At 36.2% G+C, this 17,659-nt stretch overlaps 2 protein-coding genes across 2 annotated transcripts; both read right to left on the minus strand.

Annotated features, from left to right (window-relative positions):
• Window positions 1-3,814: 3,814 nt before the first annotated feature.
• Window positions 3,815-9,434, minus strand: LOC114539699. The gene is made up of 12 exons (XM_028560314.1): window positions 9,365-9,434; window positions 8,929-9,058; window positions 8,655-8,711; window positions 7,682-7,809; window positions 7,423-7,539; window positions 7,055-7,114; window positions 6,759-6,840; window positions 5,992-6,073; window positions 5,180-5,333; window positions 4,784-4,867; window positions 4,345-4,413; window positions 3,815-3,943 (listed from the first exon to the last, which is right to left on the minus strand). The coding sequence occupies exons 1-12, from the start codon at window positions 9,383-9,385 to the stop codon at window positions 3,815-3,817; spliced, it is 1,113 nt and encodes a 370-aa protein (XP_028416115.1). The 5' UTR covers window positions 9,386-9,434.
• A 601-nt stretch (window positions 9,435-10,035) lies between these two features.
• On the minus strand, window positions 10,036-14,987 carry LOC114539700 (HORMA domain-containing protein 1-like). Its single transcript, XM_028560315.1, has 14 exons — window positions 14,934-14,987; window positions 14,331-14,367; window positions 14,189-14,232; window positions 13,644-13,666; window positions 13,215-13,258; window positions 12,959-13,022; window positions 12,774-12,810; window positions 12,033-12,131; window positions 11,343-11,369; window positions 11,194-11,228; window positions 10,970-11,047; window positions 10,724-10,764; window positions 10,251-10,292; window positions 10,036-10,115 (listed from the first exon to the last, which is right to left on the minus strand). The coding sequence occupies exons 1-14, from the start codon at window positions 14,982-14,984 to the stop codon at window positions 10,072-10,074; spliced, it is 666 nt and encodes a 221-aa protein (XP_028416116.1). The 5' UTR covers window positions 14,985-14,987; the 3' UTR covers window positions 10,036-10,071.
• Window positions 14,988-17,659: the final 2,672 nt, after the last annotated feature.

Here is a 17,659-nt window from a genome sequence, read left to right on the forward strand (position 1 = left end):
GCCCCGAACATATGTATCAATTTAATATGTGCATCGTATTCTTTTAGTTCCTAATGAAAACAATACCTTCACAATACGCTCTAATTTTGGCTACGCCTACGTCCATCGTTATGGCGTCAATAACTCGGCTGAAGTGCTTGCTATATCTAAAATATCCCCTCCTGCTCAATTTCGTTTCATAAATCAGAACGTGATTCAGGAAATAAGCACCGGAAAATGTATTGTGAAAAAGACCGACGACTACATGGAACTTACCTTTATCTGCGATGGACCCTTTGCTCTCAGGTGGCGTTACGAATCCTCTACTACATCTTTAGTTGCTCAGAATTTCAATAGAAAGTTCTGCTACGCCGCATGGGGAACATCGATGCCTCCTACTGTCAGACCAGGTTTGGCTCTTTGCAGAGTTTATGGTAATGTCGTTTTGGAAGGCTATAAGGATTGACAAGGATTGAGTTTACGAGGTCATAACATTTAATAATTAATTTACACACTGTGTCCGGGTGTCCGACCACGTGTTTTTTATGTTACCATGTTTTCGAACGTAATGCGAATCTATTAACCATATTTTTAATTGGTTTGTAATTTTCTTATTGTATACGTATTTTGTACGGCTCGATTAAGGGTGTGCTTTCAGAACATGAAACCTTAGGCTTAGTTTAAACTTTATTATAGCCCAATGATTGATAACTTTATTAATTGGAGCTTGTGAGTATTGCAATTCACCGGCCCCTTGACCTTGTGAGAATACCTATAAAGAAATGTAGAACAATCACAAGATAAATCATACTTGTTTAAGTTGTTTTGATGGGAATTTTTTCACTTTGGGGCCGATTTAGCGACAAGTTATAGTTTTTATCCTTCCACTTTTCCGTCACAGCGTAGCCTAGCTCACCGCGAGTGTCATAAAACAGTTTTTAGAACAAAAATGAGTTAATATGAGAAACGAAGAGACATATATGTATGTCCTCATCACTGTCTTAGATTTTTGGTATGAATAACAAAATAGATTATTTCTCAAGACTTTAAAATATTGCTATATTTTATGTTGTTTAATAACTGCGAGGGGTTTAGGAACTGTGGGCCTTGTTGTTAAAATGCGCGCCTCGATATCTATTGTTGTTATCATTATCTATAGTTCGGCCGAGAGCAAGACGTTTGAAACAGGCGTTATTAAGATACAAAATGCCGTATAAAATTACTTGCAAAAAAGTCGTTGTAATTTTGTTGCCAATTGCTCTGGAGCAACAAAATTTGCACTAAAGTAGAGTAAGTAATAAGTATATGCAAGTTATATAGTGTTTGCAATTTTTAAATACACCCTGCATGTGTAGCATCAAACTTGCATAATATGACTATACATCACCGCTACGTCAATGACAGTCAGAGCACCAGCACGGACACGGTCCAGAAAATCTGAACTGAGGGGCTGTTCCCATGTATGAGCCCGGTTACCGAGATTTAACGAAGCGTAAAATGGACTTTGAAATATTGAGATGAGTAAATAACATTATCCTGGTAGTCGTGTGATCATCCTAACAATAGCAAGTCATTGTTCTGTTTCAAAGACTCATTTCAATACTTCAAAATCATTTTACGCTTCGTTAAAACTCGGTAACAAGGCTCATGTGAACGAACAACCCCTTGTTGGCATGAGCCTGGTTACCGAGATAAGTCTTTTTGAAACAGAACAATAACATGCTATTGTGAGTATGATTACACGACTACCAGAATCTTGTTTTACTCATTTTAATACCTTGATTCATTTCAAAGTCGTTACGTTTTAATTTACCCTTCATTAGATCTCGGTGCCCCGGCTCATGTGAACAACCCCGAAAGGCTATTCTCCATTACCGCCCACTTTACATGCGCGAGCCAAGCGGCCTTTGAAAATCTTCCAATGCGACCATGCACGGTGCAAAAACAAAACGCGCTTCGCCCGCGCGTGCGGATGGGACGTAAAGCCGGTTTTACACTAGCGATATTTTTCGCGCGAAGCGACTTTATTCCTTTGTATTTGAGCAATTTGTTCCAGATGGTTGCTGTTGAGAGCTCTGAAACAAAAGTAAAATGTCGCTTCGCACGAAAAATATCGCTAGTGGAAAACCGGCTTGATAGAGAATCGCCTTAAAACACTTAGACCGGCTAAAGACGGAGATTTTCGTTTTTTGATCGATTATGACTTATCGATCTGTCTAGACCACTGGCGGTGAAAGTGCTAAGGCTATAAGCCTTGTTGTTTAACACGGTTCACCGTTAACAAATATTCTTCAATTTTAATTATTTGTATATTTCATAGCACGGTTAAGTGATATAACCAGGCTAATTTCACTGGACACTTTGGACAGCCAGGTCTTATCTAAACTTTCTGGAAGATTTTTTGACTTGATTTTCGGAGTGAACATGTGTACACTTTGGCGTGGCCTTCCTGCATAATTATATAGCTATACATATATCGGAATAATACTGAAAAGTCTGTAGATTTCAATTACTAAACCCTGGCTGTTCAAGTCCATTTACACTGAATCAATTTCATCAAAGCTAGACGTGTATGTATATAAGTTAGTAAATAATATAGTAAGTTTGCACTAAGCCTAGAAGTTAGAAGTGGCATGACCTATGACTGTAAAATTATGTAAATGTGTGATGTTAATGTTTGATCAGGAAATAATAAAGTGCTAACTTGGTATTATGTTGACAAAAATTTGTGTTGATTTGTTGTCTGAAGTATCGTAACATTCGTATTTCGGAGACATATTATATCGGAGATTATTCACAACGCTGAATGATATCACTGATATGTAAAGTAGGATTTGGGAATAAGGTAAAAAAGGGCCATGAAATACAAATATGGGCATCACCATAGAGGCGTGGCATAATGAGCAGACTACGAACTTTATCATTGCTCAGTCGCAAAGTAGATGCTTGGGAACAGGGGCATAATAAGAATGATAGTTGGCGGAGGCATTAGGTGTTTGTTTATTCATATAATTTATTCAGTTCTGCCAAACGGATTCTTATGTAAGTGCATTAGCTTCGCCGCTATCTTCGAAGTCAAATTTGAAGATAGTTTTTCTTAGTTTTTGAACGTTTGAGACAGACGCAGAGAGTAAATATCTAGGAATGTCTAGAACTATGTAAAGTACACTAATTTATTAATAATTTGCTCTGTTTTTCAAAACGTTTTTGCTTTTAATTTTTGGCTTCAACCAAATATAGCGCTGGCGTTCTAGGTTTTATTACAGTTCACTGGTTCTGTCACAATACCCAGAAATATGCAAAATACAATGTCTAGAACTATGTAAAATACAGTCATTTGCTAATTTTCCTAAGAATTAAACAAGAATTAATTGAAAAGCAACGAAAATTCTTTTTCAAACAGTTTGCTTGTCATTTTTGGCTTCAACCAAATAATTTTATAGCGCTGGCGTTCCATACCCCGGTGTATACTCTCAAACTCCGGGGGTAAAATTAATTTTAAGTACCCTCGCTCAGCGCCGGCTCAGGGAATATAGAAATATTTATTTTTAATACTCAATAAATTATAGACTATGTACCAAGAGAAAACACAAGCATTCAATTGAACATTCATTTTTAAACTGTGCAGCAAAGAGTTTACAAAAATAATAGTAGTTATATTAACAGATCAATCAGAATGCAGTTCCTGCAATTAATTTCTTTTTCACTGAATTATATTTAAATAAATTGTTTCCTTAATTATCGCACTAATTCATATACAACAAAATTTAATTATAACTTGTATAAAATCTCATTCACACTGATAAGGTTAATAATTAATGACATATTTTATATCTCAAAAACCTGACATGAACATTTTATAAATAGCTTGAGCAGCAGCGCTGGCCTTTTGCTTTTTAGCTGGATTGACATTATGCTGACAATCCATGGGATCTTGACTGTTAGACACAGAAAACTCTAAATCCTGCAAAAATGTAAACAAAAATTGTCACAGTGGCGTAAGGGAGAGGATAACTGGAGGGGCACATATTCATATATTCATGTTAACAGACCTGTGAAGACAATGGATTTGAATACAAATTAATCTTGCACGACATGACTACATGAATACGTGCCTCCCAATTATCGTCTCCCGTACGCCACTAATTATTGTGCCGTGTAATAATTATAATCTTCTTTCCTAGGAACGTTCAAATGCCGAAATATAGAAATACATGTTCGCTAAAAACTACTTTCGCGAACTACTGGCGCACAACTACAAAGCTTCTTTTCATTAACCCATGCACCTGCCGCGTTGAAGCTTGATGTGGCTGTCTGTGTAGTTTTAAAAAAATTCTTGTAACGTGGAAAGTAAAAATAACTTACATTATCGATCGCAGACATTACTCTTTTACGGCTTCTCAATTTACTCTTTTGGTCAACGACTTCTGCTACCTGGAAAACAGTTGATAATTACAGTAAAACACGCAGTGCGATTGTTTAATAACCGTGCAGAATGTGAACATTCTGCAAGAGGAAACTAATTGCCTTCGTTCGAGGGATTTTAAAAATGTTTTAAAACGTTATTTTGATGTAGAAACTTAATGAGAGAATTAATTGCTGAATGGTTCTTTTTTGTGTGGTTGCACGAATTATGCATTAGGTGTTTTGGAAGTCGGTGTAGAGTTTTGGAAACCCTGAAATACACTCACATGCAATGAGTTTATAGCTCTTGTTTCCCGTGTGCATTCTCCACACGAAAAACTATTTGGTATACGCCTTTTTTAATTCTACTTCATAGAAATAATTTATAGTGAGTTGTTACCTTACTCGTCGCTTTTGCAGATTTTGCCCGATACTTGCCAGAAATATCGATTTCCGCTGCTTTATTAACCATCCTTTGCAATTCCTATCAATTAAGTCGATGCAAATGTTTGCAGTTCAATATCTGCCGTAAACATCAATAATCTTAACTGTGACGCTAGCAATTGGCTTATCAAAAAGAAAACATAGAATACCATGAAGCCGTTGTTTTTTACTTAATTTTTAGGTTTTATCTGCAGTTTTTCTAATTTTATTCCAAAATCATTTCGAAATTCCTGTGCATATATAGACGTCATTATGCATATATGCGGGGTAAAAAAAGAATTTCACGGACAATACTTAATACTTACTTAACCATTCAATTATCCACGAAAATTAATCTTTTATAAAAACGTACCTCTTCGTCCAAAGATTCTTTTTCTTTACTCTCCAGTTTCTCATTCTGCTGTGATGTTGATTCCGTATTCCGCTCAACCGCATCCTCAGATGGGTAGAAATATTTTTTTAAAGCTTCAGTAGTGACCTTCTCTTTCGTGATTAATTTTCCAAGCCTGAAAATTACAAATTTTACTGTTTAGACACTTCATAGAGAGCAAGTGTACAACCGAATTTTGGTATAGTAACGATGCATGATATGGGAAATAAGATTGCACTTCTCATGTCATGCAGCTACGATGACAGCCAGTATTAGGTTTCAAATATGAAACACTGTGACCACCTATATTAGTGTTGAAAATCCAGGGATTGGTAACAGGTTGTTCATTTTAAGGCCGATCTACACGATGCGATTAGTCGCATACGATTCGTATGCTGGCGTATGTATTCGAATAAATGCGTGTAAAGGTTTCCCATTTTAAGTTTCGTTATAAACTGATGAACAGACAGTTGCAGATGAGTGACGTTACTAATCTTTTTCATACGTCAGGATAAGAATCGTATACGACTAATCGCATCGTGTATATCGGCCTTTAGGTTGTTTGTTAATTCGCTCGATTGGTCTTTATATCCTAAAACCTGAACTCGTACATAACTGATGTCCCGAGCAGTCAACTTTTGAATGCATCGGTTAAGAGTCTTGATAATGAAGTTAGATGTTTCACCAGTAAAACGATAGAAAATAATGGATTGCCGCCATCCTGGCTGCTCCAATTGGAGGTTTATCCATCTTATTAATTGGTTTGTCCTCTATTATCAATAAGGTAAATGTACCGTTTTCCTTTGACTGCTTGCCGCAAAAATCCCTCATTTTGCATCCGCTTCATAAGACCATGAGCAACATTGTACTCGACACCTAAAGCGATTGATTTGACAATATTAGGTCATTCATTAACCAACATGCAGCAGGGTCTTGCTGTAAAAAGGGTGATTAAATTGGCCAATCTGAAATCTATTGTACCATGACGTGAACTACGACTAAACCACTTGTATATAAGTTATCCCCGGGCCTGACGTTGCCGTGTGAACTTGGAAGGCGCAGATTTTGGTTTTTCTACATACGTTCTAAGGACATTGTTTTAGGAATTTCTGGTTTACAAGATGTGGTTCTTCGGGGTCTTATATTTTCTTAAATTGACTGGCATGGTAATGCATTAAACGAATCTTTATGGCAGTACAGTATTGCTCTTCCTCTCTCATGGAAATTATTCCCACCCACTTTTCATGCAGAGTATGGGTAAACACTCTAAACATATACATCACTACGTCAAGCAATTGTGGAACAAGGTAAAGTCAGAGTAAATTGCACAGCTTGCTTTTAGATTCGAAATACCGAAATAAGTATGAATTTAACAATACGAATATATGATATTTCGTTGCAAAAAATGACTCGTAGTATTGTAATCGTCTAATTGTATCAAATTACTAATGGCAGCTGTTTGAATGTTTTCTTTGAAAAATTTTAATAATTACTATGGAAATTAATTTCCATGCATGTAAATTAATAACTGTATGGATTTTCTAATATTAATTGGACGTACCTAGTCTATCGGCAAATTTTGGAGCCGTAAGTCGAGTTGATCCACGACAGGCAACTAAAGCACGCCTCCACAAGCATGTTGTCTATAATCACACAACAAAGAATTCGTTGTCTGCCTGCTTTCATGCAGAATTAACGTGAGAAAAAGAAAGAAAAATTCGGCTCCGTACGTGGTATACGTACAAAAGAAATCTCGGGGGGAACGAATATATGAATATCCAGCCCCCCGGCAATTATCGTGTCTGGTTTCAACTTTGATTGCAAGTGAGTTTCGCACTAATTTGTCTCTATACAAACCTGCAACTTTACAGGGGTCAGTCCAACTAAAGTACCATCAGTACACTCTTTATTCTCACTCTGAAATAGAAATAGGTCAGCAAGACTAAGTGATGTCATTTCAGAGTTGATTTTGAACTTTTTTTAATAATAAGTTTCTGTTCGGCATATGAAAATAGAACCAGAAATGGCATATCCATTACGAGTTTTGCAGTCAAAAACGACGTTCAATTCTATGCGGATAACCCTGACGCTCTTTGCACTCAGGAAAGTCACATAATCAGATTAGATTAAACGAAAACTTCGAATTATATACAATTTCTCGGATTAAGTAATGAAAAACAACCTTACGAAAAACAAAGATGAATGAAAAATGATAAAAAAACAACCTTAGCACACTGAACACAAATATGCATTATCGGACAATCTTCTTCAGCAAAAAAGCGATAGCAGGAAGCATGTTGCCAGTTCTTGCAGACACTACACAAGATCATCATACCATCGTCCTAAAAGTGCATTCAATAACATACTGAAACCGTATCATTGTACTATGAAATGGCGCGGGAAGGGACTGGGACTAGTTGTCAACTCAAAATCTCATGAAATGCGGCTTTTTTCTAACTGAACATAATCATGAAAACCACAAACCCCGTTGTATGCACACGAGCATTGGACAATGACTTCCTTTGAAGTTGGTACCAATTGTTCATCAGCAGGCGTCAGCGTGATCGGTGTCGGTGCTTTTTCATTTGCTTCACTTGCAGCATTGTAGAGACCTGTGATGAGGCAAAATAAATCAATTCTGAGGTCTTAAGCTTCAGTTTTAAACGCTATGAACACTAGACCAGTCAGGATGTACTTACTATTTGTAAGTTATCGCAAGGCCGTCACTAGAAGCTTAATCTGGGGGGGTGTATATTCATATATCCATAAGATATAGATAAGAATATATCAATATTCACCCCCCCCCCTCAATTAGGCTTCTACCTATGGCCCTGAGCCTAGCCTAGCCTAGGCTAGCCTATATTGAAACTGAAAATCGTGTCAAGTACATATGTTTTTACGTAAGGTACCTGATATACCAGAAAGAATTGATTATCTGTTTAAGAATGCAAGTAACACAAAGCACCTTTTTCATAGGGCGGGTCGTGTGGTGCCATATTTTTTGTTCAGTTATTTTCTTCTTTTGATAGATGGGAACGAGTGAATTAATTACTGATGTTCAAATATAGGCTCTTATATTATACCTCATGGGTCGGTTGTATGAAAGCCTGATAGCGCTATCCAGCCGGATAGTGTTTTTTCAAGTCGCTTCGTTGTTGGGTATAACTTTGATTAAATCTTATTACCACCAAAGTGAGGGTCCTTTTTAATAATTTTTGGTTCCAAATTTGAAATTTTATTGCTTTTCAAGCATTTTTAGAACGGTTGAAAAACTCACTACCTGGTGGATCGCCCCATCCGGCTTTCATACAACCGGCCCCAAAGCATTCGTAACTTACTACTTATTCACATCTATCAAAAGATGAAAATCACACGTAAAATCGCAGCAAAAATTGCAAGTGTAAACGCGCCTTTAGCGCATATATCTATTGAACCTAATTAAGAGATTAATGGGTACCTGGAACATCTGGGGGATTCAGGGGTGCGGTAGAGCTGCATTCCATTGCTTCTTCCTCTAAAAACGTTCAATACAATTTAATTAAACGGTACAAGGCAAAGCAAAGCAAAGCAAAGCGAAGATTACAATTTTGAACCCAAAAGCAAAGGTTAAAGCCAGACAAAGTTGGTGATATTTCGATTTCATTACAAAATCATCATCAGACTAACGAAATTTACAATATATACATATTTGGATTCTGCTTTGCCTTGTATTTTTTGAAATTTTTGCAAACCTTTCATTGTTTCCTTTGCATCTGATCCATCTTTCTTGGGCGGCTGTAATTCTAATAAACTTACAGCTGATTTCTCTGGTTCGGCAATAAGATACGGTTCTTCGCTATCACCTGGTGCATTGTTTAACGCCTTATTGAAGAAACAAGTAGAATATTTCCATGAAAACTACGTAGGATATTTCCATGAAAACTACGCAGGATATTTCCATGAAAACTACGCAGGATATTTCCATAAAAACTACGATTATATTAGCGCTAACCCTTGGTTAAATTTTAATCCACTGTTTTGGTTTAAGTGTTTCTAAACCGCATTCTCGTACAAAACATGGCTTTCGTCGGTCCAAAGTAAATTTTAAAATGATTTAAATCAATTTGTAGGAACATAAATAACGATCATGTATAGTTAGCTACATTTCTGCAGTGAAACATAGCATACCTTCGGTTTGGCTTCTTCCATATTTACAGATCTTGCATCAACCTCGTGATCAAGATAAGATTCTTCCTCCTTTCTTTGCAGTTTTCATCATTTTCCACATCATCATGAGTTTCATTCGCATCTTGCCATTGTTGAAGCTCAGATCGAACACGGAGTCCAACCCTGCAGTTTCATGCATGATGATAATTTTTATTCCGGCAAAACTGAACCGCATATACAGCTGACCAAAGTGCGATTTAGAGACTATTGTATTGAGGCTACTATCAGCTTAGGACACATTCGTATGTATTAATTCAAATAATTAATTAATTTACAATTATTTAACTATTAGTTCATTGAAATTGATTATTCAAATCAATATTTACTTACATATGAAAAGGCTGCGTGGATTATCCAATACAAGTGGATGAAAAAAAATAATCCTGTTAAAATTGTACTTGGGGCAATACAAAATCAATAAAAAAATCAGATCATATAAGATAGTTCAAAAGAACCTCAAAGTATTTGAAAATTGGTTTTCATACCGTGTTAACATTACCAACAACAATTCTCTGAATATCGTCTTTAAATGAAGGCCCCAAATAATCAGTTGCCTATGGAACATATTTCAGCGGATATGGGTAGACATTTGTAGCTCAAATAATTTTAGTAAGCTTTGTTTGAAGATAGCACCCTAGCTTCAAGAATCCATGATTGCATGTAGTTGCTTAGCATACCTCAAATCCCGGTGGCTGATAGTCGGGTGGTGTGACTGAAAATAGTTCAAATAGTAAAGTGATTGTAAACGTGCTAGCGTGATTAATAATCTATGTAAGACTTATGTAAAAAATATGATGTATGCGAATCAAATCTCGATGCAGGTGAAAAATCAACACGAATAACATACCATCGTCGTAGTAGAGAATTTTCATTGTCATCATCACATCATCTGAAGTGTTTCAGGTATAAAATTTAATGACATAATAATCAGCTTAGAATTAGGATTTTTTTTGGCACGCAGAACAAAGTTCTAGGTGCTTAGCCCCCCTTGCTGACATGTTCACGGGTGTGGGCTAAATCCAGGATTGCTGATTTGAGTCATTATCCCATACATATTGTAAAAGCTGCATGTGTTCCTATTAGCTAAGAGCAGGGGCGTTCAAATTCGAACCCACGTGCCAAACCCTGTCCTAGTTAGATGTTATAACCGTTGCTGTAATTATGATATAAATTCACTGCAGGTTTTTGGGATCACTTTAAATAGCTCAATACAGGAAGTAAAACTTGCAATCCACTTTACTCAATGTAGTTATAACTTGAAAAAATCGAAGTTGTGATGCAATCTTTGAACGGGTCAGAAAATTGTTAATGCATACATACCAGGCAGAGATTTTAAAGTTTGAGTCAAAAGCACAAGAGTTCTAAACGATAACAGTAATAATGAAAATAATTTTGGCAGCTGTTACATAGAAACTATCCAGCTTATCTAAGTTTAGCGGCAAAGTAAGAATAGACGTGACTGTATAAAGCGTAACGAGATGCGATCGGACAGTCGTGAGTTCCTAACAACCTATTTCGACTAATGTCGGAAAAAATTGTCGTTTATTTTGTATAATGCAAATATACCTTAAGAGACGGATTGTGGCTCGTTTCGTCTCATCTGAAGTCTTTGCTTGTTTTTCTGATGCGATTTCTTCGCCATTACTAAAAAATGATATCTTAAAATGAGCAGGCAAATAATAAAAATGCTGCCATATTTGTTTGATTTTTACATTACATTTTCCAAATGAGGTACATAATAATAGGATTTATACATAGTTTTCTATATCATTTTGATTGAAATATCTTACCGGTATATGTTTATTCCATCACAGTAGTAATCAAACTATAAAAATATCATGATTTGTTTAATTAATGTGAAATGTAGTGAATTTAGGAAAAGTAGAACCACACAGCATCGACATCAATGAAAACTTCTCCACTCATTAAATGAACTTGCCTTGAAGGTATATGTTTCAATCACCGTCTACAATATGTATAAAACCCCAATAAATTTACTCTTATAGGAATAATTTGCGTAGGTGTGATGAGGTAAATGAGGTATTAATGTTTATAGACGTAATTTGGGGAAGAGTTCTTTTTATACATCGAAGTCCTTATAACTTTAAGATTTGTAAGCAGCGGTGCCTTGTACCGTGCATGTGTAAACTTGCATGATATTCCTACTAACTCCTTTTGCGCATGCATATCACTGAAAGAGAGACCGAGAAATATGACGAGGAGCAAATGAGTTCGAAATAAACCGCGAATCGTTTTGATAAAAAACATCAACCATGCATGCATAAACAGATTTCACGGTACCAACGTTGTACCCCTCCCAGAGTTTTTAAATGCTCATAGGGCTAACTTACTCTCATACTCCGGTGAAGCTTCAGTAAAATGAGGATTTGTGCAAAACGTATATCGAATTAAAACCTACAAAATTTTTAACATAATATACTTCCCAAATTCTTTGGGTGTTTGTATATACACCCTTTGCCAAACAAGTTCAGCCTAAAGCTACTTTTGTTTTAGCGCAGCTTGACGAAACAACACGTCAATTTTTGGCATCTTCCTCTTCCTAAACATTATTATTCTGCTTCTATTTCCCACTGCGGGCAAGAGTAAAAGAACACGCCTATGATATCACCTTAATACCAACTGAAATGTTAATACCAGTAGAACTGTAATTAATAATATTATCTGATTCTCTTTTACTTACATCAGGGTCACTTGCATTCAAATAGAACTATAAAAGGATTATAAATTTTTATAATGACGAGGTACTACGCCATAATAATGGAGTTGATATATGATCATTATAGTTGAGATAATGGAGTGGATATCAGTGAGCTATATGCCTATATTGAACAAAGATTTGTAGCACTTACTCCCAATATGATCTTCCTTAGCTATACAACGAAACAAAAAAATATATCATAAATTATACATATCATAGATTAACAAGTCAAGGATTAACAAGTCCTCCAAACCAACCATCCATCCTTCCCGCGCTGACAGTTCAAAGTGTAGTGTTGAATGAATATCTCTTGAATGAAAGCTAGGATTTTTCGGTAAAGATCATATAATTCATATACCGGTAGTGTCTAGCGCCTGTATTCAAACAGCTCACTCGCACTCATTGGAATGAGTGTGACACTGATTGACATTTTGTTATTACTGCATGATTAACGAGAAAGTTCTGTATTAATCAGTGGAAAGATCCAAGGTAAAACACTGGTAATCAAGTTCCTTTTTGAGTGGAAATGCCGCCATGAAAACTTTGTGAGAAGATTGAGATCACCCACTCAATGAGTTTGAGTGTGAGTGAGGTTTTAGAACACAGGCGTTAGATGAATTAAGTGTGAACGATATAATTGAGTAAACGTACATATTTTTTGTCGATTGCATTGAAACAGCCTTTGACCCTATAACAGAAGAAATTTTCAGAAATAAATTGTTTCTTCTAGGATATACCTCGAATACTGACCTGCTCGCTCCAACCGTTTTGCGCTTGCTTGAAATAATAAACGACATACTGTAAAAAAGACTAAAAAGTATAGTGTCTCTCCCTACCATTGAATAACTTGACTTGATCCAGGGAACGCATCTTCATCTCGCAAAATCTTCAAATTTAAATCTACAAAGTCAAAGTAAGTGCTTTAAACGTGTTAGAAGTGTGAAGATTTCAAACTTCCAAATGTTTCAACCTCTATTCATTCGCAATATGGCCCCGTTTACACTATACCGGCCGAATTCGCTTTTCATGATATCTTCTTTTGTCTTTAAAGAGCAATGGTTGATAGCTTATTTCATTATAAAAAACACACACCTTCCAAACACCGATCACCAAAGCATCTTTCTGGGAAGACCGCTCTGTATGCAATAAACAACTCTATATCATATTCTACTTCACGGCAAACAAATGATTAAAAGCCATTTCCTGTGGATCATAGTCAGTGGAGAAACAGTCTGAAGACTCGGCTAAAGTAGACATTAGCGTCAATCGAACGTTAAAAATCAGCCTGACATAACAGAATATACGAATATGGACTATATGGTCGCCTTCAATTAACGTTGGATTGACGCCCATGAAAGTATATCGTTCATACTGCTAAAAAAGCAGGAGTTTTGCACGTTGAAGCCTTTTTTAACATCGAATCTTAGCTCTTAGATTGGTTATATATTTGAATATTTTCTGATTTCCTGGCCGTAACTCTATCGCATGACTTTTAGAAAACATTTGGCACGAGGCTCTTACCGTAAATATGTCACGCTGGAAATCTGAACGATAAAGAGGAAAGAAGTGAGTGATTTTAACAAGCTCTTGTTGTGTGTATAATTATGCATTGATTAATTAATACATGCAGCTGACTGGCGATTTAATTAGTCCATTGGCATTGTGGAAGGCGAATACACGGTTCAAGACGACGGAATTAAAATATTTTTTCTTATGCATACACGAACGGTTCAATTTTCTTAAACTGCAATTTACAGGTTCAGCCATGAGCCATATAATAAACCGAACATTACACGGTTCGCTCGAAGATATGGATTTTATGTTCTCGTGTCAAAAACGATGCCAACGTGTAATATCCTATATTTATCATGCACGTTATCTCGTATAATAGCGTGCAAGAAAAATCTCGCATCACACGTTAATAACGTTATGACGTCACACGCTGGACATGACGATTAACACATGGCTATTAGCCTATCTTAGGTTTCGAATTCTTTTAAATAAATAATAAAGCTAATTATTGCATTCCAATAACGAATCAATGATGCATAATTGTAATTACTTACGGCAACTGCAAGCAACTTTTTCACGAAAAGAGCTGATTGGGTCTCTGTGAGAAAAGCACATGGGTAATGATTAACAGATTAAGAGTATTTATATGGATGATAAAGTACTCTAAAAGGAGGCTATATTACTATGAGAACTTACCATTCAGTTGCTCAGAGGAATTGAAGATACTTGACCACTGAAACACACAAATTAAAGTAGCTACGTCAGTATCGATTATCGTGAGATCATAATATTTGATCTTTACCATTGCGTCCCAATATAACCTGGGAGTAGCGTGGCCCTGAAGTGCCCCTGAAGTGCCCCTGAAGTGTGGTATAACTGCCTAAAATAGACAAAAAAAAATTCTCGACGCTTCAACCGTAGGGCCTTCGTCACGAGAGTTAATCAGTATGGATACTATTAAATCATACAAATCTCCTGACGAAGGTATTTCTCAAACGTTGAAAAGTCTTTTTCCGCCTATTTTAGGCAATGTTAGACCAGGTGTGTAACTATAAACCATGTAGACCTATCACTTTTTTGTCAGGGAGTCATTTTATAATTGTTTGTTTACATCGGAATAAAAGATCTCATACAAAGTTTTGGATCAAATTTCGACTTGATATCAACCCTAATGAAAATATTCATGTAAAGGAACTCGGGCCTATTTGCCACTAGACGAATTTGTTTGCACGAATTAGGCGAATGAACAATGCAATTTTCCTTCATTCTGAGGTCGATAACAATTTTTCTTTGGCTTACCGATCCAGTTTTGACTTCAGGTTTTTTCAATTGCGAAGTAGCCATCGGCATTGTGAAATTTTGATTTTCCAATAGACTATAAAATAGTATTTTGGTATAAAAAACACTGAATCGTGATGTTTTAACTCATAATATAAAGCATAAACTTCGTAGTCACGCCTTTCAATGGAGTTTTTTTCTTACGGTGGGAGGAATTATCTGAGGCAGAACATCGGTGGCGATACGAGAGAGCCTATATAATAGGGGTTTCCTTTCATTTTTGAAAAATTAATGCCAATATTAATGGCTTAAATCTAAAGACACCAAAGCCAGAATACATCAATACATATGAAGATAGCCCTCATCAATTCCACAGGCTGCCATAAACATGTTAGATGACGCATTTTTGTGAAAATATTTAGTATAAATTATATACGGCCAAGAGCAGAAAATGTGTGAGTGTGTGACTATAATTTATACTGCATGACAACACTACGTCTACAATATAAGTGTTGTTTATCTTGTCACACTTACTGTCAACTATAAGCCTTAGCAACAACTATCAACGACTCCACTTATCAAATATTTGCAGCGGTCTGCATTGTGGTTAAAATACGTGTAGTATTCCTGATATTTGTAGTGAAGTTTTGTGAAGGAGAGGCCGAAGCATGCGATGGCTACCAGGCGAATCTTTGATGTTTGCATTCCGAGTCAGATATTTGAATTGCTAGAGATAACAATACTACAGTAAAACCACAAAGCAAACCCTTACGAATATTTGCGGCAATTCTTTGACTATTTCTAAACAATTCAACCACGATTCTTTGCTCTTTCAAAGTACCATAAGTCAACACTCGATCAACAGCTCAGAAGCCTAATAACCGTATAATTTTACGCCTAAAAATATATGCCAGTAATAAAACCTTATTAACAAGCTTACTAGCGACAGAACGTCAGCCAAGAGGGTATATACCTTTATATTTTCAGATAATTTTAGATAAATCGGAATTTCGTTCTGTATTTTGTAGTTTCAGACTTTCAGTACAATCATACGGTTTTTACCTTTTATTACGACTTCACGATATTCTTTCCCGAAGGCGATACGAATTTAATTCGAGAAAAATAGAACAGTCTTCCTTCTTGCTCAGCTTTTAACAATAAAATTATATTATCCAAGAAATAATATGAAATATTTTCGTCTTTGAAGCAGATAACTGCTTTATAAATTATTGTTGTGAAGTAAAAATGGTTTTGGCGGGAAACAAAGAATGTCCCCATACATCCATCATATTACATTTATACCCCCCGGTAACAATCAACAATTATTGCTTTTCTTCTGTAAGTTTCCGTGTCGAATGGAAAAAAATGCCCCGCTAAACGCTAGTTCGGGAAAAACGGCGTAAATAAAACATCGAATATGCTGAATTATGAAATATTGTCGTAATTATAAGATTTAAGGTCGATTTAACGAATGATGCCGTACTTATTGAGTAAATTTTTAGCTTGTAGGTACACCACGTAAGTATTTAATACTGCAAAGCCACTGAGCTGTGCAAAGCCATTAACACGGGTCTTTGCAGTATTAAATACTCAGTATTAAAACACACACATACCACATGTGTACTTACAAGCTAATTTACTTATTGATTTCACCGTGAAAACAGGCAAGAATAGATGTATCTTTTAGTAATTTACTTGATCACAACTAATATATCGTTAAACTAAGATCGTTCGTAGGTGACGGGGGGGAGGAGGGGTGAATGGGTGAACGCGGAATGGACCTAATAGGAATGCTAGTGTTTGATGAGGTGGGAGGTTGTAGCCTTCTAGTGATCCTGAGATGACTTTTTATATATACCTTCTGGCAGGCTCAGTTGTATAAAAAACGACTTACTATCTTGTATGCATTGATAAGATTGCGATAATTCACGACTCGTTTCTCTCGGGAAAAGTAATTAAATTTTTTCGCGAAGGCTTATGGAGTTCAGTAAATTGCAGATTTGCCTATTAGTCTAGTAATCATTGACTTAGACAAGAAAAAACAAATAACGTAGGCGGTAACATTCCTGGTAAATGTTTGCACATTTGATGAAAAACTGTAAGAACATCTCTGAAGGAAGAATATTGAGGTAAGAGGGAGTGATTATAATGTAACCAGATTCCTGTAGACTTTCTAAAATCACCGCTAGGAATAAGTAGAAAGTTGTAGAAATTGTATATTACAAGAACATGAGTAAACTAAACACGTGGCGCACACCAGGCGGATGAAGCGCTACTCCCTCCGGAAGATTCTACAGGCCCACACAGACAGGACGGGAATTGGCAACGAGGCGCGAATTTTCAACGTTTTATATTCTTCAAAAGCAAATAAATTTTAACTTATCAAAATTTTCTTGTAGATTACATGAATAGATCCCAAATTTTGATCTCAGAATTTAATTTATATGCTTCTGAAAACTGAAAATTCGCGTCGCGTTGCCGCTTCGCGTCCAGTCTGTGTCGAGCTTAAGCATTTCGGCGCAAGCGCCTGTTTCCCGAACAATAGGCATTGACAGTGCCACCAGTTTTATTCTTTTTATGTGCGCGGTCATCTCAATACTGCGTGAATATCATACAAGCATATTATTTTAACAACAGGAGATTTTTAAATTTTAACGTTAGCGCTAAATTTGCTCAGACGCCGAAAATATCGAGCGGAAGATTTCGTCGTGCACGAAAATTAATTATATAGACATTGCCTTCAGGCG

This window comes from Dendronephthya gigantea, unplaced genomic scaffold (assembly GCF_004324835.1).
Source record: "Dendronephthya gigantea isolate DGI-Jeju-01 unplaced genomic scaffold, DenGig_1.0 000213F, whole genome shotgun sequence".
Classification (NCBI taxonomy): Eukaryota; Metazoa; Cnidaria; class Anthozoa; order Malacalcyonacea; family Nephtheidae; genus Dendronephthya; species Dendronephthya gigantea.